The sequence below is a fragment of the Mustela nigripes genome, chromosome 13, assembly GCF_022355385.1.
Source record: "Mustela nigripes isolate SB6536 chromosome 13, MUSNIG.SB6536, whole genome shotgun sequence".
In the NCBI taxonomy this organism is placed as follows: Eukaryota; Metazoa; Chordata; class Mammalia; order Carnivora; family Mustelidae; genus Mustela; species Mustela nigripes.
In genome coordinates, this window is record NC_081569.1 from 131,230,522 (window position 1) to 131,255,487 (window position 24,966).

At 46.0% G+C, this 24,966-nt stretch overlaps 2 protein-coding genes across 8 annotated transcripts in view; one reads left to right on the forward strand and one right to left on the reverse strand.

Moving 5' to 3' along the window:
* The first annotated feature begins 126 nt into the window (after window positions 1-126).
* Window positions 127-14,131, forward strand: FAM161B (FAM161 centrosomal protein B). 3 transcript variants are annotated; one of them, XM_059373775.1, is made up of 9 exons: window positions 127-266; window positions 2,721-3,037; window positions 3,970-4,520; window positions 6,022-6,368; window positions 7,406-7,533; window positions 9,556-9,720; window positions 9,952-10,051; window positions 12,123-12,265; window positions 13,046-14,131. In XM_059373775.1, the coding sequence occupies exons 1-9, from the start codon at window positions 210-212 to the stop codon at window positions 13,182-13,184; spliced, it is 1,947 nt and encodes a 648-aa protein (XP_059229758.1). In that variant the 5' UTR covers window positions 127-209; the 3' UTR covers window positions 13,185-14,131. The 3 variants fall into 3 exon arrangements, with proteins under 3 accessions (XP_059229758.1, XP_059229759.1, XP_059229760.1); XM_059373776.1 differs by lacking the exons at window positions 127-266; window positions 2,721-3,037 and adding an exon at window positions 3,404-3,635; XM_059373777.1 differs by lacking the exons at window positions 127-266; window positions 2,721-3,037 and adding an exon at window positions 3,449-3,470 and having other exon boundaries at window positions 3,948-4,520.
* A 425-nt stretch (window positions 14,132-14,556) lies between these two features.
* Window positions 14,557-24,966, reverse strand: part of ZNF410 (zinc finger protein 410) — a 40,550-nt gene continuing 30,140 nt past the window's right edge. For 4 of the 5 annotated variants that reach the window (XM_059373778.1, XM_059373779.1, XM_059373780.1 and 1 more), the window contains 4 exons: window positions 24,644-24,769; window positions 23,558-23,698; window positions 21,931-22,058; window positions 14,557-15,341 (listed from right to left, as the gene is read on the reverse strand). In XM_059373778.1, the coding sequence (XP_059229761.1) occupies window positions 15,303-15,341; window positions 21,931-22,058; window positions 23,558-23,698; window positions 24,644-24,769 (434 nt within the window). In that variant the 3' untranslated portion in view covers window positions 14,557-15,302. The remainder of the gene's footprint in view (window positions 15,342-21,930; window positions 22,059-23,557; window positions 23,699-24,643; window positions 24,770-24,966) is intronic. The other variant, XM_059373781.1, reaches the window with a different exon arrangement.

The following is a 24,966-nucleotide window of genomic DNA, read 5'->3' on the forward strand; positions in this document are numbered from 1 at the left end:
CTAGGCCAATCATAAAATGACTCTTGCCAACTTGGGCGGGAAAGATCAGAAGCTTCCTGGGAAGGGGGACTGGCTCAGGCATCCGCCTGGGAGCCAATCAGAGGCCAAATCCAGAAGGGGGCGGAACCTAATCTTGCAGCTAGTACCGCCCGCGCCCCAGCGCGTAGCCAGAGCTGTCACCGCCGCCTCCGTCTCCGCCCGCGGAGAAGATGACCATCGGGAGGGCTGCAGGAGCCTTCAGTGGAGGCGCTCAGTGGAGCCGTCAGGTGAGGAGAGAAGGAGAGGAATTGGGTCTGCGCCCCGGAAAGGAATCTCTAAGAAAGGAAACTGTTTGACGTTGCCTTGGAGACAGACGGCAGGAGCGTGTCGCAGGGGGCGTGGGATTAAAATCCGCAGCGTTTGAGGCCCCGCAGGCGGACTCCCCAGGGGGTTGAGTCTTACGTCAGGCCCTTCGTAGAACCACAGCGATGGCCCTCGGTTTTCGCTTATCCTGTCAACTACCCTAGAACTGATAGTCCGATGTTGTCCCCATTTTGTAGAAAAGAAAACTGAGGCATAGAGGGACTAAGGTTTGCAATAGAGGGGCGCCTGGGTGGCTCAGTCAGCTAAGCCTCTGCCTTCGGCTCAGGTCATGATCCCAGGGTCTTGGGATGGAGCCCCGCATTGGGCTCCCTGCTTAGCGGGGAGCCTGCTTCTCCCTCTGCCCCTTCCCCAAACTCGTGTGCTCTCTCTCTCTCTCTCTCTCAAATAAATAAGATCTTTTTAAAAAAAATAGAAAAACGGAATCCATACAGAAAGTTGCTTAGGGCTGGCAGCGAGGGAAGGGTTGGAAAGACTAAGCAAAATACGGAGTGACTACTAAATGGTATGGGCTTGCTTTCTTTTTTTAAGATTTTATTTATTTATTTGACAGAGATCACAAGCAGGCAGAGAGAGGGGGAAGCAGGCTCCCTGCTGAGCAGAGAGCCAGATGCCAGGCTTGATCCCAGGACCCTGAGATCAGGATGTGGGCTGAAGGCAGAGGCTTAACCTACTGAGCCACCCAGGATCCCGCCAGTATGGGCTTTCTTTGGGGTGATTAAAATGCTCTAAAATTGATGGTGGTGGTGATTGCACAGCTCTGTGAATATACTAAAGCCCATTGCATTGTACTCTTTTCCATAAGTGAATTATTTAAATTATATGGTGTCTGAATTATATCTGGATAAAGTCATTTTTTAAAAAAATTTTTCCCAAGATCACACGCTCCTCGGTAGCAGCGCAAGGGCTGGAGCACATTCTTTGACTCAGAATCCAGTGTTCTTTTCAGTATTAGAGCTGGACCTTAGAGAATCATCCCCAAGTGTCACCTGGAGGCCTGTAGGCGCCTCTGCTCCAGGTGCAAGCAGTCATCTTATCCCGCCCAATCCTGGCCTCACACCTGCTTCTCTAAGGATATCTCATACCACTGTCCTCCAGGCACCCTGGCCCTCCTTTTGCCTCTCCAAGAGCCAAATTTATTCCTGCTTCAAGGCCTTTGCATTTGCTTTTCCTTGAACCCAGAACCCTCCTACCCCAGCTCTTGGCAAGGCTGGCTCCCTCTCATCAATCAGGTGTTCAGCCTAAAACTCCTCTGCAGTGAGAAAGTAAAAATCAACCCAAGACCAAGAAAGTACAGTGCAGACTGCAACAGACACAGCTAAGGTGAGCCGCCAGATGAGCAGAAAACAGTGTTTCTCATGGGCCACAGCATACCTGCAAAACGATTAAGACCTCCTTCTAAATGATGATGCTTACCTATCAATTACTTACCCAGCCCCACTTTGTTCTGTTACCCTTGGAATCAAAAGTGCTCACTCACTCACGGAACCGTGCCCTCTTCACGACAGCATCCGTTCAGAGTGGATACAGAGGGATCCACCCCCTCCCCCATCGCTGGGACAAACCAGCCCCAGGAAAAGCCCGTCCCCATCCCCCACCCTGCACGTTCCCTTAATTTTTCATGGTGTACTCCAACAAATTAATAAACCTAGCTCTGATTATAGGTACTCTTCCCAGATTTTTATCTGACGGGCTTTTATCAACAGAACAGCTTCCCAAACCACTTCATCATCGCATAATCTCTCAGTTTATGACTTTCATTGAATATATTATCACCTTATATTGTCTGTCTCCCTCTCTCTACAGCATAAGCTTTGTGAGTAGGGACTTGTGTTCTCAGCCTAATGCCCAGTGCACATTAGGCACCAAATAAAGATTTTCTAAAGGAATGGAGTATTGAAACCCACTTTCTAGGACACTGTTCTTTCAGCTAGAACACAGTATCTGTCCAGTTAATTATTCGTTCCTAGTAACGGGGTAGATCTTAGGTAGAATAGGAGGAAAGCAGAGGTGCAGACAGGAGGAGCGGGAAAAAGAAGATTGGCAACAAGTAGGTAAAAACCAAATAGGGCAAGAGTGTGGCCAAAGTCTGGGTGGGGTTCCTGGAGTGCAGGGGGCAGAGTGCACGCCACAGGGCAGGTACTCAGTAACTGTTCACCTGTCTGCTTCCCTTCCCTGCCCTTCAACCAAGCATCCCCCATATACCAATTTGTGAAATTTCTTTAAAGCGAGGAACAATCTTATTTTTCTTCCTTCCCAGTCCCTAGTATACAGAGACTTATTCAAAGTGAAGTTAGCAGTTATGTTTTGAGTAAATTTGGAACGACAGTTGACCCACCATTTATTCTATTTCACGGTAGGTGTTTCCCCCCAAATCCTCCTCGGACTCGGAGACAGAAGAGGAGCTGTCTGGGGACGGACCGGTTTTGCCCAGGGCTGGCAAACTGGATGACTTCCTCAGCCCAGAGGACTTGACGCTTTCGGATTCCGACTCAACTGGGAGCTTTTCCGAGTACCTGGAGGTACTAAAGCAGAAAGGCAGGTGGTGCCTGTTGGAATCCCTTTTTCAGTCTGACCCGGACAGTGGTGAGAACTTCTCCGAAGATGAGGACCTGGAGAGTTTCTTCCAAGACAAAGGCAGGGGGAAGCCACAGGTCCAGGACCCACTGTCTGCGAGGTAAGGCACCTCATGCCCAACTCTAGCCAAGTCCCTTGTGACTCTGGGCCTCATCCTCTTCCTCAGTAAAAACCATTCTGCAAGTTGTCCCTTACCCAGGCTCCAGCTCAGAATCCACCTTCGGAGCCAAGTGTGTTCTGATTCCGATCTAGAATAGATTCCTATCTATTTCCTTCCTAAATCACTTTGGGTTACCCTTAGTCACTGGAAGCACTGGGATTGACTAAAGGGATGCCCATCTCACTCCCTCCCAAGAACAGCAACGAGGTACACTGACCTTGGCCAAGCCCTTCTATATGTGTGTACGCTGCATTTATAATATTTAATATTTATTTTTTCTTCCCACTAACCCTGTAAGAAGATACGATTTTTGCCATTCTCCAGATGAGGAAATCAAGGTTCCAAGCAAACCCTGCTAAAGGTCACATGGCTGGTAATTGTTTGAAGCAAGATTTGAACCTGGGTCCGACGCTAAAGCCCGGCTCTGTTCCACTGCACTGTTCTCCTGCCCATGTGAAAATAGAATGCAGGGTGCCAGGCTGGCTCAGTCGGTGGAGTGGGCAGCTCTTGATCTCAGGGATGTGAGTTCCAGCCCGAGGTGGGTGTGGAATATTACTTTTAAAAAATCTTTACAATAAGAAAACAAACAAACAAACAGAAAATATTAGAATGCAAAGTGGTAATTCGGGAATCAGTTGTGAGAAAAGACTTCCTAATGGGCTGCTAGATGGCCTGAGGGAAAGGAGGAAGGCCCAGGCGAGAGAGGCACAGGCTCAGAGGCCTACGGGGCCACGATGTCAGGCTGAGAAGCCAGCTGCCACCTCCTGGGAGGGAGGACAGGGATGAGCAGGAGGAGGGGCCAGCCTCCCATCTGCCACTGTCCTCCACGTGTGCTCCATGTGTCCCCCAGGGCAGCTGCTTTCTCCCTCCAGGTGCAGCTCGACGAGGCGCTGCAGCTCCCTGAGCAGCCTTCCCTCCGACGATCCTAACAGTCAGCCCCAGCCACCCCCAGGCTCCAGGCCCCCCTCGCAGCACAGAAGCATCAGCTCCTGGGTGTCGTCCATCACGGTCCCCCGGCCGTTCCGCATGACACTGCGTGAGGCCCAGAAGAAGGCCCAGTGGCTGGCCTCCCCTGCCTCCTTTGAGCAGGAGAGGAAGCAGGCCCAGCGGCAGGGGCAGGAGGAGGCCGAGTGCCACCGGCAGTTCCGGGCGCAGCCAGTGCCCGCGCACGTCTACCTGCCCCTCTACCGGGAGATCACGGAGCGCAGCGAGGCCCGCAGGCAGGCAGGGATCCAGAAGAGGAAGGAACTGCTCCTCTCCTCCTTGAAGCCCTTCAGCTTCCTAGTGAAGGAGGAGCAGAGAAAGGAAGCCGCTAAGCAGAGGGAGCTGGCCGCCACAGCCAAGGCCAAGGTCCCCAAGCAGAAGGCCACCAGAAGGATTCCCAAGTCCATTCTGGAGCCAGCCCTCGGGGACAAACTGCAAGGTAAAGGCCTCCTTCCCACCATGCTGCCTGCTGCCTGGGGCTGCCACGGGGTGCTGGGGGTACTTGGGCTCGGGGGTCAGCCTGGCTGGGAGAGGAACTCGTTGCTCTGGAGACCCGGCCTCCAGGCCACACTCAGGGCAGGCCACGGGGTATGGGGCTGGCTCTGTCTGTGTCGTGGGGGAGCCCTGGCAGGAGTGAGCGTGAGAGGTGGCCTGGCATGCCCTAGGTTGGTCCTGTGGCTGCTCTCGGGACACGAACGCATCGGCAGAACCAGTGAGACAACGAAGGGCCAGCTTAGGCCAGTGCCACCACCAGCTGCTCCCGAGGGAAGCTCCCACGCCGCCTCATTTCAAGAAATGGGGTTCGGTAAAAGGACTCAGGCTTTATTCATTCAGTAACGTGCCAAGCTCCAGGCACTACTGTGTGTGGAATAGACAGACCTGGAGTTGGTGCACACGGGAGGCAGCCAGATACCAGGTCACAGAGCCCACGGATGTGGTGAGTGGTCTACAAGGTGTAAAGCCTTCCCCCTCAGGGAGCACAGGACACAAGGACACATCAGATGTGGTGAGGCGGTGGGAGCAGGTAGGGAAGGGCCCGTGGAAGAGAGCACTGAGGCAGCCCCTGAAGGAAGGGAAGAGGGAGGAAGAGTGAACCAGAGAGAACAGGGCAGAGGTCAGAAGCCGCAGAACACAGGCACAGGACAGGGGAGAGAAGAGGGAGTGGGGAGGGAGAGGCAGGCCCTGGGCAGACCTGGGGGCTTGTAGGCGGCGGGAGAAGGTTGGATTTCCTCCCAAGGGCACTGGGGAACCCCTGAAGGGCTTTATGGAGGGGCTCAGGATCAGATCCGCAGCCCAGGAAGACCACTCAGATGCTGCGGTGGAGACGGTTAAGGGGGGAGGGACAGGCCGGGAGGGTGTTGGTCTGCAGGACCCCGTGTGGACAGTTCAGTGGGAGATTGTGAAATGAGCAGCAGGACGGTGAGGAGAGGCCCGGCAGGAGCACGGTTAAAGAGCAGAGACCGCAGAACTTGGGACTGACCAGAGACAGCAGGCGGGAGTGATTTGGGCAACAGCGTGGGTTTCTGGGTGGATAGCGGGTACTTGCCCTGAGTCTGGGGGACCTGGGAGAAAGGGGTAACCGCCCGCCTCGCCAGCTCCACCTCTGAAGAAGGAACCACAGAAAGCATTCGGTGCCCGTGGTGTCCGTGGTGGCTGCCTCTGCGGCCTGCTGGTACCTGGCAGCCGTGTTCTGGCCAACGTTTATGAACGAACTCTCCAGAAAAGACAAAGCAAGCTGATCTGTAGTGTTTGCCATTGTCCGTCGTGTAAGCACAGCTCTCCTGGCCGACAGGGAGCTTCCCGTATGGAGTCAGCTGCCTCCCGAAATTCCTGCGGAAGCTGTCGATCGGCTCCGTCACCCTCCGCTCGGGCTTCACAGGGAACATTCTCCAAGCCCAGGCAGGTCCCCTCTCACCCATCACCACCCTTCTTCTCCACAGAAGCGGAACTCTTAAGGAAAATTCGCATCCAGATGAGAGCCCTAGACATGCTCCAGAAGGCCGCCTCCCCGATCGCCCCCTCCGGGGGCCGGGTGGGCCCACAGCCCCGCGCGGCTACCCGAACCCAGAAGGAAAAGCTTGCGTTTCTGCACACGGACTTTGGATTCCAGCCTCGTGTGAATCCTGCCGTCCCTGACTACGAAGGCCTTTACAGGGCCTTCCAGAGAAGAGCTGCCAAGAGAAGGGACACCAGAGAGGGGACTCGCAACAAGCCCTTCTTGCTGAGGACCGGCAGCCTGTGTCGCACTCCGCGGTCCTGTGATGCCGCCACATCTGGAGGGAGGAGGGTGAGAGCCCAGGCCGCTGCAGGAGGGTCGGGGCCTGGGACCCAGCAGACAGGCCAGTCTTGATGGGAGGCACTTCTCGTGACATTTTTTTTTTTTTTTAAACAGCACTGGATCAGGGGTGCCTGGGTGGCTCAGTCAGTTGAGGAGCTGACTTTGGCTCAGGTCATGGTCCCAGGGTCGTGGGATCGAGTCCGCATCAGGCTCCCTGCTCAGTGGGGAGTCTGTTTCTCTCTCTGCCTGCTGCTCTCCCTGCCTGAGCATGCGTGCACACGCGCGCGCGCTCTTTCTCTCTCTTTGATAAATCAATCAATCAATCTTGAAAAATAAATTTAAAAAATTAAAAAGAAACACTGGCTCCTTATAGAAGGCTGATGAATCATTGACCTCTACCTGTGACACTAATAATACATTATATGTTAATCAATTGAATTTTAATTTTTAAAAACTTAAAAAAAATTAAAATAAACACTGGCTCCGCTGTAAGCTCCACAGTTCCTATAAACTGAGAACCATAATAATACTTCCTTTCCTTGCCTCCTGAGAGGTAAATTTTCTAGAGAAATTTTGCAGAAATAAGTCCAAGCAAGTCTAGAAGGTAGGGAGTTGGGATCAATTGCTCAGAACCCTGTATCAATTAGAAAGAACTCTTCCCAGCTGATTTTTTTTTTCAAATATTTTATCCATTTATCTGACAGAGATCACAAGTAGGCAGAGAGAGAGGGGGGAAGCAGGCTTCCTGCTGAGCAGAGAGCCCGACGTGGGGCTCGATCCCAGGACCCTGGGATCATGACCCGAGCCGAAGCAGAGGCTTTAACCCACTGAGCCACGCAGGTGCCCCACTTCTCATCTGCTCTTAAAATTTTAGGACTGATATCCAACTCTAGGCCTAGTAATAAACTCATTACTCTTTCCATGATCCCAGGAGGGGGAAAAAGGATTCTCGGTCTGACTAGTCCTTCACTGAAAATGAATCCTAGTTAGAATAGAAACTCATCACACATGGCTGTCCCATCAATACCAACCTTCGTTTCTTCTAGGACTCTCCACAGCCACCAGCCACACCCCTGCCAAGGAGCCGTTCTCTGAGCGGCCTTGCTTCCCTCTCCGCCAACACCCTCCCTGTGCACATCACAGATGCCACCAGGAAGAGGGAATCTGCAGTCAGGTGAGTGGTCGAGTCCGAGACCTTGGCCTAGGATGGAGATCAGTGGTCAGCGCTTGGATCTTGGCCTCAGTGCTAGAAACCATCCTGCTGCTGGGCCTCCTCTCTGGTTATCGGAGAGACCTATGGGGTGGAAGGGAACGCTGATCGGACAGGAATTCACGTCACCCCCTACACACAGTGCTGGAGAACACCAGGCCATCACTCAGCAGGTGCTCACGGGAACTTACTCTGTGCCAGTTACAATGTTAAGCCTGGAGATGCCTTATGGAACCTCTAGTTTAGTATCTAGTATGAAATACAGAAAAGCAAAGAAGTTGCCATATTTTGTAAGAAGTGCATTGGTGGGGGTAATACAGGGAAACTTGGGAGCACTGGATAGCCTGGGGCAGGGGTCTCTTTAATCTCTGAAGAATGAGGAATTAGCCGAAGCCTGGAAAGAAGGTTCCAGAGAGAACAACATGGGTGAAGACCCACAGATGAGAGAGGGAGCCGTTAGGAACAGGAATTCAGAGAAACGTGATGGCAGGTAGTGGACCTGGTCACAAAGAGAAGGCATCTACCACACGACTAGAGACTGTCTGAGATTCATCTTTGGGGAATTATCAGAAGTTGGTTGGGAAGCAGGAGCCTCCTTACTTTTTAATTCTTTAACTGACCTGACTCTGTCATAGTATTGCCCTCATCAGACCAGCACCCCGGCAAGAGTTCCTCAGCTAGACCTCTGAGCTGAAGTTGGCAGACAAGGTCATGGTAATAACACTTACGACTAGCATCTTAGTGCTTTCCTGTGGGGCTCAGAGAGGAGTACTCGGGACCTACTTGACTCTTTAGGACACGCAACAGTGATCTTAGAAATGTATTTAGGGGGAGCCTGGGTGGCTCAGTGGGTTAAGCCTCTGCTTTCAGCTCAGGTCATGATCTCAGGGTCCTGGGATCGAGCCCTGCACCGGGTTCTCTGCTCAGCAGGGAGCCTGCTCGCCACCCCCCCTTCCGCCCCCCACCTGCCTCTCTGCCTCTCTGCATACTTGTGATCTCTGTCTGTCAAATAAATAAATAAAATCTTTAAAAAACAGAAAGAAAGAAAGAAATATATTTAGAATCTAAGGGGTACTCCCTTCTTCCTCAAATTTCTTAGGGCTACTGAATGAAGGCTACATGCATCACTATCCTGAGGCCCCAGTACGATAAGCCTTCTGAACGGAAGCTCGCCCCCCTAGGGGATGTCTGTATTTACTTCCCAGCAACGGGGAGTTTGATACCATGGCAGACTCAACTTCCCTGCCTTCCTTCCTAATCTGTTCATTTGAATGTAAATATCCAAATGCAAGAGTCTTGACTGTTTTTTCTTTTCGTAGAACTCTCCATAGTACCCTGTCAAATGATACTTACACAAACTAAGTGCTGTAAATTAACCCCAAACTGTGCAGGGAAAGAAGCCTATTTTCAGTTCTCTGTGAAAATGCAGAATTGTATTCCCAAGGGCCCATGAATCCAGGCACCTTCGAGCACAGTGGTCCAGGGCAGAGGCTTGGGAGTCAGACATCCTGGTTCAGATCTTGGCCTCTCCACTGGCTTGCGGGGGCGGCTTTGAGTAAGTGGCTTACTCTTTCTGAACCTCCATCTCCTCGCCTATAAAAAGAGGGGCTTACAGTTCTGACCTCATAGGCCAGTTAGGAAGATAATGGATATAAAGCACTTGATTCCTTTCTCCACTCAGTTCCGAGTAGAGAGCTCAGCAAACAGCAGCTCTCAGGATCATCTCATTTCCAGACAAGCCAGAAGCATGAGTACAAGGATATTTTAACTCATATGTTTTTTCAGTTCAATTAATGAACTTCTCCTGGGGCAGAAGATTACTGTGTCCATAGTGCTGGGAAGGCTTCATCTGCCAATTTCAGAATCCTATTCTTTCTGAAATGCCCTTCATTGAAAATATCACTTTACTTTCCAGAGAGGTTACTAAGACTGCTTTCAAATATACTCAAGTTGGTCATCTGTATGATTTTTGCCTCCTCTCTTTAGAAGTTCACTTGAAAAAAAGGACAGAGCAGATGAGAGTACTCAGTGGTTGGAGATGCACAAAAAGAAGTGTCAAGCGATGTCTAAATCCGTGACCTTTCGTGCCAAAGCCATGGATCCCCATCAAAGCCTGGAGGAAGTGTTCAAAGCAAAGCTGAAAGAGAATCGGTCAGTGTCCTCCCTGTGTCAAAGAGTGCCTGTCTTGGGATCCAGTAGATCATGAGCCTTGAAAAATGGCAAAATGGAGTTATTAGACTCCTATAATCGCACACAGTCAAGGATTTTGCTAGGCACAGTTAGGAATTTACAATGACCTTGGGAATTACTCTGCATAATTGGAGTGAAGGCTATTCCAGATTGGAAAAAGAGAATTGATTCTAAGAACCTTGTTAATTCCAGGAACAATGACCGTAAAAGAGCAAAAGAGTATAAGAAAGAATTGGAAGAAATGAAGAAGAGAATAGAGACAAGACCCTACCTCTTTGAACAAGTTAGCAAGGTAAAACTAAACCAGCATTCATTTTCTTTCAGTTTTGGATGAAAGGGCTCTTGAAAATGATGGGATAGTTTTATTTGTTTGTTTGTTTTTTTAAGATTTTATTTATCAGAAAGAGTGAGAGAGAGAAAGAGACAAGGGAGAGCACAAGTGGGGGCAGGGTTAGAGGGAAAGGGAGAAGCAGGCCCCCCTCTGAGCAGGGAGACTGATGTGGGACTCGATCCCAGGACCTCCTGACCTGAGCCAAAAGCAGATGCTTAAATAACTGAGCTACCCAGGCATCCCATGATGGAACAATTTAATATCTGGGTATTAAACATTTCTTTGGGCTCAGGAAGATTCTAAATTAGACCTGTTATTAACTACCATCTCCCTCCCCTCCCAAGTACATAGTGAAGTGGTGAATGCTGCTTAGACTGATTTCATCCAAGACAGGACTCCAGAGGCATCTATAAAGTATTTTACTTCTGGAGTGTTTGCTGCGGTCTGGCTTTCAGTTTGAATCATGGTGAGGGCTAAATCCCACATACGCAGGGACAGTTTGGCTGTGTCAGTGAGACGATCTTTAACTTGCTAACAGAGTCTCTCCCCCTGCACTGCTGCTACCCTGGGCATCCCCAGCCTCCAGAGCTGTGGCCCATTTATGGGTCTCCAGACATTGGTATGCTCACAAGCACCCCAGAAAGTCCTTTTCAGATTAAGTGGCCTTCAGGATAGAAGAATCATTTTAAGGTGTTCTCTAGACCTTTAGGGAAGTTGCACCCAGCTGAGATCTGGTCTCCCTAAGGAAGCTCTGGAGCTTCTGAAGCTGGTTTGGATGAACGGCCTCAGAAAGGCCACCATCCCCAGGAGTATGGGGTTCTATCAGGCTCTGCAGATCCCTCTTCTCTCCAGTTTCAGATAAAAGTTGGGGTTTCCTAGTGACCTGATTCCAGCAGCTGGACATCATCTCCATCTTCCAGCCAGTGTGTCTTATCTAGGCATTTTCCGGGTACACTCCTCCCCCATCATACATACCATACACAGACTCACACATGCTGGATGGTTTTGGGTTTACTTAGCAACTAGCATTGCTCAAATCTCTCATAATGCCCTTTCCTCTTTATGTTAATTTTTTTCAAGCAACCTCACCCTCAGATCATAACAGATCTTTCACCACTCCAGGAAAAATACAAAGTGCTCTATATGATTTTGCTTAAATTAAAACAAAAAAGAACATTTTCCTCCTCCTCAGGCATACCATCTATCCTGTTAAGAGTGTTTTGTTAGGAGCGCTCAGGTGGCTCAGTGGGTTAAAGCCTCTGCCTTCGGCTCAGGTCATGATCTCAGGGTCCTAGTGATCAAGCCCCGCATTGGGCTCTCTGCTCAGCGGGGAGCTGGCTTCCCCGGCTCTCTCTACCTGCTTGTGATCTCTCTTTGTCAAATAAAAAAAATTTTTTTGAAGAGTGTTTTGTTATATTTTAGTGGTGCTTTTCTTTTTATGTATGTATTTTAGTGTTGATTTTTAAAAAATTTATTTATTTACTCTAATTAGAGCACAAGCAGGAGGGGCTGAGGGAGCAAGAATCTCAAGTAGACTCTGCACTGAGTATGCAGCCGGACTTGGGGCTCAGTCCCAGGACCCTGAGACCATGACCTGAGCCAGAACCAAGAGTTGGACGCTTAACCAACTACACCACCCAGGCACCCCTGGTTGTTTTCAAATCTTAAAATGTTTTTAAGTCCATGTTTTCATCGGAGTCTCACTTGATCTTCCAAAAATCTATATCTTTTCTTCTCAAAGGTGGGTCCTAAATCAATTGTTGGCATCCGCTGGGAGTGTTAGATATACAGAATTGTGAGCCTTCTCTGAGACCTACCCAATGAGAATTTACATTAATAACAAGACCTTCAGGTAGTTCCTATGCACTTTTAAGGCTAGAAAAAGCTCTAAGAAATTTTCATGCACATCGGTGCCCAGCACTAATGGGGGGTTGGGGTAGGGGGCAGTTATAGGCATACGGATTAAACAAGTGATTTCGAATTACCTGGTGATTCACAAGACAGCTACAGCAGATTAATTTCCATTCCACAGGACCTTGCCAGGAAAGCTGCAGAACAACGGTATCGAGACACCCTGAAGCAGGCTGGGCTCGATGAAGACTTTGTGAGGAGCAAGGGTCAGGGCAGCCGGGATGAACAGCGGCGGGGGCCGTCAGAAGGCCGTGATTGTCCCAGGTAATCTCGGATCCTCCTGGTTCTCTGCAGCTCTCGAACTGCCATGCCTCCCAATGCCACCACTCGTGCGTTTTGAGATCATAATCCTGTATATATGGAATACTAACCCAGAGATCCCCACATAACACATTTAAATTGGGAGAATAGTGCAATTGTGAATAAAATATAACCGTTGTATATGGGCTGTAGATTCCTTCAGTTTGAAACAGATCATTTTTCCAATTCTACTTCCAGGGCCATCAGTCAAAAATATCTCCACTTCACTTTTGAGGAACAAATGTTATGTGTGTCTGTGGGTGTAAAGGTGCCCCAATGTGTATTTTTACTTACTATAAAATGATAAAACTATTTTACTAGCACTTTTTATTCTGTTTGGATAACTGAAGGTAAAAACCTATATTGAGCTACAATAAAAGCTATACTGTCCTGAACAATCAAAGCCTTTTTCCCCTCAGCATGGTCACCGTGGCTTGTTAAAAATCTAGCACTCATTAAAGAAGTAATTCATTAAAAAAAAAAAAAGTACTTCATTAGTAGCACTCCTCCTTTGGTATCATATAAGGGAAGGGGAGAAAAGCATACTATCACCATTATTCTCAACTTTGTTTTGTTTCTTAAATCCTAATGGCCCCTCCCTTAATTCCTATCCCAGTTTCCCCCCTAGAAATTTCCCTTTATACCCCATATAAAATAATGAACATGTTGAAACCATCCTTCAGCCTTACATAATGCTTTTAATTAAAAACATTTTATTTCATAATGCTTTAATTTATTCTGTAGCACCCATGAAACTACAAAACTCAGCACCAGAAATCCACAGCAGGATTTAGAAGAATCTCTACAAGAGCCTACAAGTCCCAAGAAAGAACTGGAAGAGCTGTCTTACGAACTACTAGATAATTGCAAATCACTTGCTTAATCAGTAACACAAAATTACTGCTTTTCAATATTAACCAGCTAACTTGGGGGCTAAGTCAAGTCAGGCAAAACTTGGCTTCTGAGTCAACGGCTACTCTTGGAGGATGGGGAAAAGCAGGTAACAAACAGGGAATGATTGGTTTAAATAAATCAAAGTGAAAAACCTCAGGGCAGTGGACCAGAGCTGAGTTAAGCATTCTTGCTTTGTGCCTCCTACTTTAAAAAAAGGCACAAGCCCAAATGCCTACAAGGGGCTAGTTAGGAAACCAATGGCTCACATGTGCTGGGTATGAGAGAGTAGGAGTCAGTAGAGACCAGAGTCTCTGCTAGAACACAGGCCCAGAATTGCCAGATCAACCCAGTTTCAACAGAAGCCAGAAATTTGCATGTTGACAACTAATTTAAAAATTACTTAGAAATATTGCGTGGGAGTAACAAAACACCTGCAGGATGACACGCTTGCAACTTTTGCTACAGGGTCTCTCAACCTCAGTACTATTGGCATTTTGCGCCAGAGGAGTCTATGTTGGGCGTTGGGAGAGGGCACTGTCCTTACATTATAGAAAGTTTAGCAGCATCCTGGGCTCCTACTCACAAGATGCCAGTAATTCCCTCTCCCCTAGTTGTGACTAACAAAAATGTCTAGTCTAGATATTGCCACATGTGGGGGCAGGCAAAAATATTCCCAGTTAAGAACCATGCTATAGTATAAAAGTAAGGCTACAGGAAGTAAAAACTGGTAATTTAAGAATACAGGAAATTGACATGAACTCAATCTATGTAACAAAGGATGATTATGCGTGTCATTAACAAATTAAGAACTATATTTATTTATTACAGTAGTTAATTCTGTCCTGTTATTTGCTTAGAATATGCCACTGTGTGCATGGTATGTAAGTGTCAGCATGAGGTTCATTTTAAATAAATGTGAAAATTCTCTGATAGCCATGATTTTCTACCAGTAAGTGATCTCTGGAACCCTCTTCTCACCAATGATTGATTAGATATTCTCTATCAGCTGTAGAGACAGGATGATAGCAAGAGTGCCTACTCGTAAAAGAAGCACATTTCTCATGTTTTTGTTTTTGTTCAGCTTTCTGGAAAAATTCAAAAGTATCTGTTATTATTGCCATTTTCCCAGACTCAGACATGGCCCCTTCTTGTGATGACAGAGGGGTACTATGATAACTACGACCTAGGTTTTCTAGTTAGAGAGGAAGCTGCTCGTGTCCGTTCCCCAAGAATCCTGGGCTCAGTTTTTCCTGCATGGAATCCAAAGGGACAATCAGTGCCCTCTCTTAAAGGGAAAGCCTGAACTATTTTCTTAATTTCCTAAGAAAATGGGTTTTGTCCAAAACAAGGAACCAAAGAACTGCCTGGGCTGTCTTGTTTATTTAAAGGGAAAACAACTGAAGCTGTGAATCATATGGTATTTAACTTTAAAAAAAAAAATCAAAAAACAAAAAACCTTCAACATGCTACTGTATATTCCATAAACAAAACCAAGTGACCAAGTAGAAGTGGATACAAGATAGTACCTCAGCCCGGGCCAGGTAGGGATTCAAGTAATTTATTTTTTTGCAGCCCAGGGGCAGAGAGTCTCTTACTCAGGTTGCTAAAGGGAGGACGCCACAGCAGAACTGACACTCCTCCCTTCTCAAAAGCAACAAGGCATCTTGAAAGCTCAACTTCTTGGTGAAGTCTGGTGGCCGGTGGCAGGACTTCGTTCGTCCACATGAAAAGAGCTGAGCCTGGGATGTAAATTCTTCAAAGGAAAATCCCTTTCTAAGAGCCGCACCGAAGAAATTTCAGCCAACACATAATCAAACTCCCTTCTGGGAGAAGTCCCTCCCAAAATTTCATAGTGGGAGGAGAGGTAGGTACAGTTACCCAGCCCACATTCACTGCTTTCGTCCTTGTCTGGATCAGATGTGGTGTGAAAAGCAGCGCTCCCACATTCATCGTCTCTGTCCGGGACGGTGAACAGCGGCACAAGCGGGGTCCTGTCCTTCACAGATTCGTTTCAGTTCTGGCAGACCACGAGCCAGAAGCCTCCTGTTCCCACTATGTGCACTCTGGGATCAGACGGAGCTCCTCTTCCAGGAGTCGGTGTCCATGCTCATGTCCGGCTTTCAGTTAACTCTCCTTGGTTTAGTAACTGTAAAAGATTAAAACCAAATCTGGAACAGGCTACCAATGACTAATGGGAAAAAGAATTCTTACTACGGAAAAGGTGGGGAGTGGGGAAATGCACAGCCGGGGTGAGTCAAGGCTGTCTAGCTCCAAAGCAAGAGACACATGTAGACTGATAAAGTTTCATGTCCTGGCCTTGGGACAGTGTTTGGCCACTTCACGATGCTGGCATTTCCACTATGGCAATAAAAGATCCTGAGTCCATAAGCCAAACTATTGTTTGTGTGGTCACGTCCTTGCTCGTCTGTGCTGGAGGCATCCATACTTACAGATTCATCATTCATCAGAAATGGTGGAACTAAAAATCTTACGTCAATCAATGTTAGTCCAAAGTACAGGTGGAATGCTTGCTCCAGCAGAAGTAAGAGGAATGGGAAGCTGTTCCCAGTGAGTTCCATATAAGAGCTAGAACATACACTCATAAGGAATCCCGGGATTCCGAGGGCTTAAAAAGAGACCTCTGGGGCGCCTGGGTGGCTCAGTGGGTTGGGCCTCTGCCTTCGGCTCAGGTCATGATCCCAGGGTCCTGGGATCGAGTCCCGCATCGGGCTCTCTGCTCAGCGGGGAGCCTGCTTCCTCCTCTCTCTCTCTGCCTGCTTCTCTGCCTACTTGTGATCTCTGTCAAATAAATAAAATCTTTAAAAAAAAAAAAAAAAAAAAAAAAAGAGACCTCTGGAGTCTCAAGAGGGCGGCAGCTAAAACACTTTCTACTCTACACCCACCCAAGGTTTTCTGTTGAAAGGTGGTTCTGTACAATAATTGATAAACTTCGGTTCCATTTTATTATGAGAATGAGATGAGAATAACAGAGTGAAATTCAGAATACAATTTGGCTTAGTAAAATATATCCAGATAAATTCCTGTGAAGAAGATAGATTTACTTGGTGATCTCAGTTTGGATGAAGGTTATTTATAGAGTAGAATTTAATAAGACAGAATATAAAGAAATTTAAACAAAATTTAAAGAAAAGTTTAAAAATTTAAAGAAACCACAAATTTCATGTGATGCTGTGTGGTGGGGATGTATGTATGCATGATGTCATCTTACTCTACATCAAGACCCAGGTGCTCCCACTCAAATTTAGTAATGGCACTTTATGGAAGATCTTAAAGAATTTGTCATTTGTTTTCCTCTTTTTGGGGGACAAATTCTGATATATTCAAGCCTAGCTGAATCATTTACACTGCCTCCTGAGTTCAAGAATGTCAGCACAATGTGACTACAGAACCCCACTTGGGATGCCTTTTAGTCAGCAGAGGTCCGAAAGCCCCAGGGTCCCAGTTGGGCTGGCACGGTAAGTCCTCTGCCTGATTTGCAGGAAACTGGGTAACACTGAAAGGAAAATAAAAATTGTCTAATCTGAACCACCTGAATAAGATGTAGTTTTGATATATTTCCCATGATATTTTTTTTAAGAGGATAAGGTTTTTTTAAAAGCCTGTCATTTATTTATTTTTAAGTAATCTCCACACCCAATATAGGGCTCAAACTCACCACCCCAAGATCAAGAGTCCCATACTCTGCCGACCTAGGCCAACAAGGTACCCTCTCATGATAATTTCTGATGCTTGCTTTGGTTATTATCTGATATTCTTGATAAGCTTATTTTTAGAGCATATTTACAGGAGTCCAAGTATAAGAGCATCATTAATGCTTTCAGGTCTGATCTACAATGTGTGATTATCTCCAAAACCAGAGTTTGAAATGGACATGCTTGGTTTAGATTGCAAACAGCCAGGACGCCTGGGCAGCGCAGTCAGTTAAGCATCCGACTCTTGGTTTCTGCTCAGGTCATGATCTCGGGGTTCTGAGACTGAGCCCCTTCAAGCTCAGCTCAGTCTGCTTAAGACCCTCTCTCACTTTGCCCCTCCACTCTGCTCTCTCTCAAATAAATAAATAAATAAAATATTTAAAAAAAAAAAAAAAAAGGATTGTAAATAGCCTCCTTCTATCTGCGAATCCTTGAAGAATCCTCATTCCTCGGTCGCTGGAGGGAGGTCAGTTAGTACCAGGAGCTTAGAGGAAGAGGACTAAACCTGGAGTCTTGAGGGGCCTGTAGGTTTAAAAAATGAAGGTATCAGGGGCACCTGGGTGGCTCAGTTGGATAAGCAACTGCCTTTGGCTCAGGTCATGATCCTGGAGTCCCAGAATTGAGTCCCGCATCTGGCTCCCTGCTTGGCGGGGAGTCTGCTTCTCCCTCTGACCTATCCCCTCTCATGTGCTCTCTCTCTCAAATAAATAAATAAAATCTTTAAAAAAAAAAATGAAGGTATCAGAGGATGTGGTCAGCCTGCCATGATCAGGAAAAGGAGGGATGATCAGCGGGAATGCCTGTGGTAAGAGAAAAATAACAGAGGTAACAGTGAAGGAAACAGAAGTGAGGTTCAGACAGAAGGGGAGTTTGTAAATATGCAACAACCCATGCGGGAAAAGTAATCATCCAGGATTTTCAGCTACAACAAGAGCAGCACTTTCTTCTTTGTACTGTTAATATATTTTTTTTAAAGATTTTATTTATTCATCTGACAGACAGAGATCACAAGTAGGCAGAGAGGCAGGCAGAGAGAGAGCGGGAAGCAGGCTCCCCACCGAGCAGAGAGCCCGATGTGGGGCTCGATCCCAGGACCCTGAGATCACGACCTGAGCCAAAGGCAGCGGCTTAACCCACTGAGCCACCCAGGTGCCCCTGTATTGTTAATATTTTTCTAAGAAGTGTCTGGGGCTTCCATCACAAAATTGGGTGCTTAGGGCCTGTACACCTTTAGTGTCCTCCTGGATGAAGGCCGAGTTTTGTTTTTATAGGTGGTCCATGGTACCATGTCCGTCTGAGGCTATGAGTGAGCATCACCCAGACAAGGACACTCTGAAGCCAATTCCAAGACCCACGTGCCTAGGTCCAAAGGGAACAAATGTGCTGTTACTGGACTCCGCACGCACAAATCTGACCATGTCAGACCTGGCTGAAAACCTTCCAGTGGCTCCCCGCTGTCCCAGGATAAAATCACGTCCTTGAAGTGAGGCCTTCAACAGAGAAACCAGCTTATCTTCCCCGCTCCCACTCTCCATTCCACCTTCTATCTTCCTCAACCCTTTGCGGTTCCACAGTTGTGTCCGGCTCCTGCACCTTCTGCGCTGTACACCTTGTTACCTTTATGCCTGTTACTTTCTTCCAGTCCCTTCCACTTCTCCATCAAGATAACAGCTCTTCATCCCTCACGCCTCAACCTAAACTCTGAAACTTACTCGCTGATGTCTCCCAAGACTAGTACTTACTACACTGTATAAAAATTGCCTGTTTATTGATCTGTCCCCCTTCCCATTCTCTCTTACCATGTAACTCCGGGGGCTCAATTTTGTACAGTTATAAAAGGCAGAGGTCTGAAGTCTGACCCTAAGCTCTTTGAGGCAGAGACGGTACCTTGTTTACTGCTGTTCAGTACCCAAGAGAGGGCCTTGCACACATTAGGTACGTAGTATATGTTGATTGAGTTTTTATACATCTGACATTTATCTGAGGAAACCTGAAATGCTTCAGTAAAAAAAAAAAGGTACTTAAAAGTATAGGGGAGGGGCACCTGGGTGGCTCAGTGGGTTAATGCCTCTGCCTTTGGCTCAGGTCATCACCCAGGGTCCTAGGATCGAGCCCCACATGAGCAGAGAGCCTGCTTTCCCCTCTCTCTCTGCCTGCCTCTCTGCCTACTTGTGAAATCTGTCTGTCAAATAAATAAATCAAATCTTTAAAAAAATAAAAAATAAACGTACAGGGGAGAAATGCTCCAAGGTTTCAAATATAGAAAAGGAAAAGGTTGAGTGCTGTGGATTGGTTTATCAGGATAATAATTTCCACTAGGTAAAAAAGATGATCTTTCTGAACTATTTCAGAGCAATCCAATAGTTGATGAGAGTATTTTCTCTAAAATATTTCTTTTACAGAAGAATCACAGTTCAAAAAAGCAGAAAGAAAAAGGGAATTAGGATATCCCCGTTTTGCAAGCCTTTATAAAAAAAAAAATCGACCTCAGCCATGATCAGTAATGTTTGCCAAAATTTTTATGTAACCCATTGGTCAATCATTAAGCTCAGTAAGAGGAGAACAACTAAACATCGTGTCTGCTGTGAGCTGTCACAGAAAGCAAGAATAGCACCTACAGTATGTTCTTGCCGAGGGGAAAAAACCAAACATGAATCTAAGCTCCTCACGACCAGTTTTGAGGATATCTGTAGATAGAGTAATGTATTAAACAACAAAAGGAGTCAATCAGCCAAAACCAGAATGTGGGAAATTCTTATTAAATAGTTAAGTCATTCTGAAAAAACGGAGATAGAGAGTGCGGGGTGGGGAAGACTGTTAGAAATAAAGAGAATTATTAACCAAATGCAGTGAATGGACCTTGTTTGAATCCTAATTGAAACCAACCAACCATTAAAAGACATTTTGAGAAAAAAATAAAAGGAACACAGACTAAAATTCGAGGATACCAATAAATGACTGTTAATTCTGTTGGGTATGATGAAGATATTATAGCTATGAAAAAATACTTATCTGTTAGCGGTATGTCCTGAAATATCTACAAATGAAATGGTACATCTGTGATTTGCTTTTAAATACTCCAGCACAAACAGAACAGCACCAACAAGAAGTAGGCGGGAAGAGATAAGTGACAGTAGAAAGTTAACTGTTGAAGTTGTTGGGATAGGTACATGAGTTAATTATACTATACTTTCTCTCACTAGACTCTATTTATTTATTTGTTTTTTATTTTAGTTATTTATTATTTATTTATTTTATTTATTTATATAAAGATTATTTATTTATTTATTTGACAGACAGAGATCACAAATAGGTAGAGAGGCAGGCATACAGAGAGAGAGGAGGAAGCGGGCTCCCCGCTGAGCAGAGAGCCCAATGTGGGAGTACCCCTGAAAACTTTTTTTTAAAAGACTTTATTTAGAGGCGCCTAGGTGGCTCAGTGGCTTAAAGCCTTTGCCTTCAGCTCCGGTCATGATCTCAGCGTCCTGGGATTGAGCCCTGCATCAGGCTCTCCACTCAGCGGGGAGCCTGCTTCCTCCTCCTCTCTCTGTCTGCCTCTCTGCCTACTTGTGATCTCAGTCTGTCAAATAAATAAATAAATCTTAAAAAAAAAAAAAAGGAAAAACACATTTTATTTAATTGGGGCACTGTGGGTTAAGCCTCTGCCTTCGGCTCGGGTCATGATCTCAGGGTCCTGGGATCGAGCCCCACATCAGGCTCTCTACTCTCTGTCAAGTAAATAAATAAAATCTTTTTTAAAAAATTATTTATTTATTTATTTGACAGACAAAGAACAAGCAGTGGGAGAGGGATCCCCTTCTTGGGGGATACTCCACTGAGTAGGGAGCCCAAGGCAGGGCTCAATCCCAGGACCCTGGAATCATGACCTGAGCCAAAGGCAGCTGCTGAACCAACTGAGCCACCCAGCCACCCCTGAAAATTTTTATAATAAAAATTTTAAAATACATAAATGAAGAGGGGAAATAATAAAGGAAGTCTTCACAGGTGAGATATGTTCCAAAGCAGTAGCCAGGAGAAGGTGATTTAGCAAAGAACCAATGCAACCAATAGCAAAAAAAAATTTCAATATAATATAAGCAAGGCTCAGACAATGGGACACAATGATGAGTACAAGGAAAGGTTCTGGCAAATCATTAACATGCGTGTCCAGAGCCCCGTGATTTTGGGCATCCCCAGGAGTCTTACAGAATAATACAGAATATTTCATATGGGATGCAGTCATCAGAACACTGGAACAGCTGATCTTGTGGGATGAGGTTATAATGAAAAGGTCAAGGGAAAAGACGGGAAGGCACTATAAGAGTTACTGTAATTCGAAGGCATCCAGGATACATGGGTTTTTGGCAAAAGTTCATGCATATGCAATGAGCTCATGATGAAGTCATCTACTCCCAGGACAAAAGGCCAATAAAATATCCTAAGATTCTAGAAGCCTGACTGGTTTTCATTCTGTTCTCTGGGTTAGAGCCAAGACCATAGAGTTGGGAATGCTTAGAGTTAACCTAAAACCTTTCCCCGATTTAGATGATGGCTCTCATTCAACAAGCAAGTGAACACATTCCTGTAGGCCCAGTTGGTTCAGCTTGGTATCTCCCAGACATATGACCTAATAAAATGAACAATGATTACTTTCAGTGATTCTGTCACTATCATTTTTGCTCAAGGACCACTTTGTCCAGAATACTATTTTCTTTATAAAATAAAAGCAGCATCCTCATGTCATAGGCAGAGAACACAGGAGCAGCTACCATTCAGTAAGGTATGTATACGAAGGAAATCAAAGCTGAGATCCAGTCATGAATGACCAATCTCCCAAAGCAGGAGACCCTAACAATCAAGCTTAGGTTAAGCTGCATTCAGGCTTAGCCTAAAGGAAGATATTCTAGACAAGATTTCTAGGAAAGGGAAACTGGAGTAATTCAGATCATCTAAACTAGATTCCCAACCACTGCCCACATTAGTCTCCACAGAAACAAAGTTAAGGGCAAGAGAGAGATTTACCTCCTGTGGATTTACAGCAGTTAACACAGAAACCTCATAGGATTGCCTCCCTGACTGCATGGTCACCAAGTGATGTGTCACATCAGGCACTGAAGACAGGGGACGCGGGGATCCTTCAGCAAGCACCTCTGAAACAGCAGAAAATGTTTCAGTGGAGAGTGAATCCACAGATAACCCTACCTGCATTATCAAGCCTGTCACGAAGAACACTACAAACTGCTCCCTGATACCCACATTCCTGTATTCCTTCCAAATTAGCTCCCATCTGAAGAGGATAATCATTACCAGTGAATCTGGAAAGTATTACAAAAGGGGATGGGAAGAAAAGGTAAGAAGTCTTGAGGTATATATCAAGAGTTGACCAGTTTTCAAACTACCAATTCAGAGAAGTACGGCGTTGGCACTGTTAGCTGAATTAGCCGTGCATGAAATGGGGCAAAAGCTGCGGCAGCGGGCGGATCCAGGGACCTTAGTCAACGCTTAAAGCAGCCAACAGCGACATAAACAGCATACTGTGCAGAAGTTAGGAACTTAAATCTGGCTTCAAAGTTCTTATACAGTGTCCCTTCCTCCCATGAGACTTTCTTCCTTAACAGTGGCAAAGCAGTTCCATGCCACGGCCGTGGCTCATACATACTTCAACTGTCCACTAGGATCCTACTATGCAACCGAGGAGGTGTGTTATGGAAGCACATTCTGAGCCCTGTAGGCTCCACACAGAAGTTTACACAAGCATGGTCACTTATACACAAAACTGAGTGGGATACGAGTAACTAAAACACAGGATCTCGGACTTCATCAGTGGAATCACCGTAAAAATCTTCTAGAAATAGTTTATTCACTTAGGTCTCTAATAAATCAAAACTTTCTTCTCCCAGGCTTTCAATACATACTGCTCTTCCAGACAGTACCGTGTAATTTAGCATTTACTCACATACTATCTTCTATTCACTCCATGTTGTCTCCCATATGTAAGTTATGACTTCCAACTGGATTTTAAGGTCCCTGTTTTCTACTTTTGTCTTTCCCACGGTGCCAGGCACACAGTAGGCACTGAATAAATGCATGCTGACCTCACCTGTTAAGTTTTTCAGAGAAGAGGGCCTGGCCTGTGTAACTTGGGTGAAATTTCTATACCAGAGAGGAGCAACTGTCTCCTAGACAGCCCTTTCTTTTCTCCAGAAGATATGGCTTTTGAAGGTATGGAGAAATTGCTTTATATCTCCTCTGTAAAACCTGGTTATGTTCTGTTTAAATGTTTTAAAAGTTAAGTTCTTCCATAACTGCAATAGGAAAGATAGAAATAATTGGGCTAAGATGCTAGGATTATGGATAATTTTCTTCTTAAAATTTTTTTCTCTTTATTCTTTTGTTACATCATCTGTTCAACAACATATATATATGTTCAACAACATATATATATATATATATATATATATATATATATATATATATAAACAGATTCACTTATCCATCCAGAGACAAAGAACACAAATGCTCCACAATCATACCACAGCTACTCACAAGAAATGAAATTAATTAAAACCTCCCTTATGAAGACAACCCCATTCCTTAATCCCTAGTTGTAGCCCGTTTTCCCCAAATAAAGGAGAGCTGAAAGTCTTACCATCATCAACTCCTAGGATAGAATTGGTATTTGGTAGGTTCAAGGACTCTCCTCCAAGGCTGGGCTGGGGGTTCATAGGCACCAGGTTTTTACTGGTTACTGAAGCCTCTTCAAGCAAACTACTGCCCATTAGTGGCTCAGCTGCACAGAGAACAGATGTGAGAGACACGCAGCAGGCACGGCTGTGCCTGGTCCCCATTTTCCGTCACAGGAAGCTGGCCTTTCCTTTCAGAACTGGAACTTAACCTGTATCTTAGATGCTATCTACTTCTGGGGAGTAAGAATAACCCTAGAAGGGAAGGGCGGAGCCTCATACATAAATATCCTTGCCTGTGAGCAGCGTGTGGAGAATTAACATATGTAATGGGATGGGTCCATCCTTGGAAAGGAGTATTTGGAATGAAATAATTGATCACAGTGAGACATGGAAAAAATAATAAAAATGAGTTATCAAATTTAAGTTACGGTAAAAAGGGAGTCAGGACGACTATAAAAAATGTTTAGGGGCGCCTGGGTGGCTCAGTGGGTTAAGCCGCTGCCTTTGGCTCAGGTCATGATCTCAGAGTCCTGGGATCGAGTCCCACATCGGGCTCTCTGCTCAGCGGGGAGCCTGCTTCCTTCTCTCTCTCTGCCTGCCTCTCTGCCTACTTGTGATCTCTGTCTGTCAAATAAATAAATAAAATAAAATAAAAAAATGTTTAAACCCTCCCCTTCTATATAAATAAAGAAGTCTTTATCACAGTACTCAAGTGCTGGTTAAGGGATCAGCATGAGTTACCGTCAAATTCACCAGGGAAACTTGGAAACTACAGATTCGGGAATCTTACTCCCCAATAATTTCAGTTGTCAGTTTGTACTGTTTTGTTTTATTTGGGGATGAGGGGTGGACAGGCAATACAAACATGCACATTTTTAAAGCTTACAGATTTCACTGTAGAGCTGCACTTGGAAACCACTAGTCCATCAAATGAGACTAGGTCTCTCCCCCAACCTAGAATCTGAAAATTCCTAAATAACCAGGTAGGCCAGTTATTTGGCTTTTTGAACCCAGAAGATACAGCCCTCCACTCTACCCTCTCTCCTCACCGGTTTGCTCCTGGTCTTGACTCCCAGCTGCTCCCAGCTGCAAGTGATGCTTTCTCATGTGCACGTTCCTACTCCCACTCTGGGAGAAGGTCTTCCCACAGACTTGACACTGATGAGGCTTCTCTCCTGAAACAGAGCAGGTTGAAACACCATAGCCAAAAGAACAGGGTCCATTTCTGACTGCAAGAGAATGGACTCAAGACCTAGAGAGAGAAGCTCAGAGAACATTCAACTAAACAGAAGAGGCCTCTCCTTCTCCCATTCTCCACCCAGCCTTGGAGGTCCCCAGCCTCAGAACCTTCATACACCAGGGAAGGCAGGAA

Bases quoted from the DNA above. Each gene is read 5' to 3' on its own strand.
- FAM161B (XM_059373775.1), top strand. From the start codon at position 210: ATGACCATCGGGAGGGCTGCAGGAGCCTTCAGTGGAGGCGCTCAGTGG. The intron at 267-2,720 runs GTGAGGAGAGAA...ATTTCACGGTAG, and splicing joins GCGCTCAGTGGAGCCGTCAG to GTGTTTCCCCCCAAATCCTC. The intron at 7,534-9,555 runs GTGAGTGGTCGA...TCCTCTCTTTAG, and splicing joins AAGAGGGAATCTGCAGTCAG to AAGTTCACTTGAAAAAAAGG.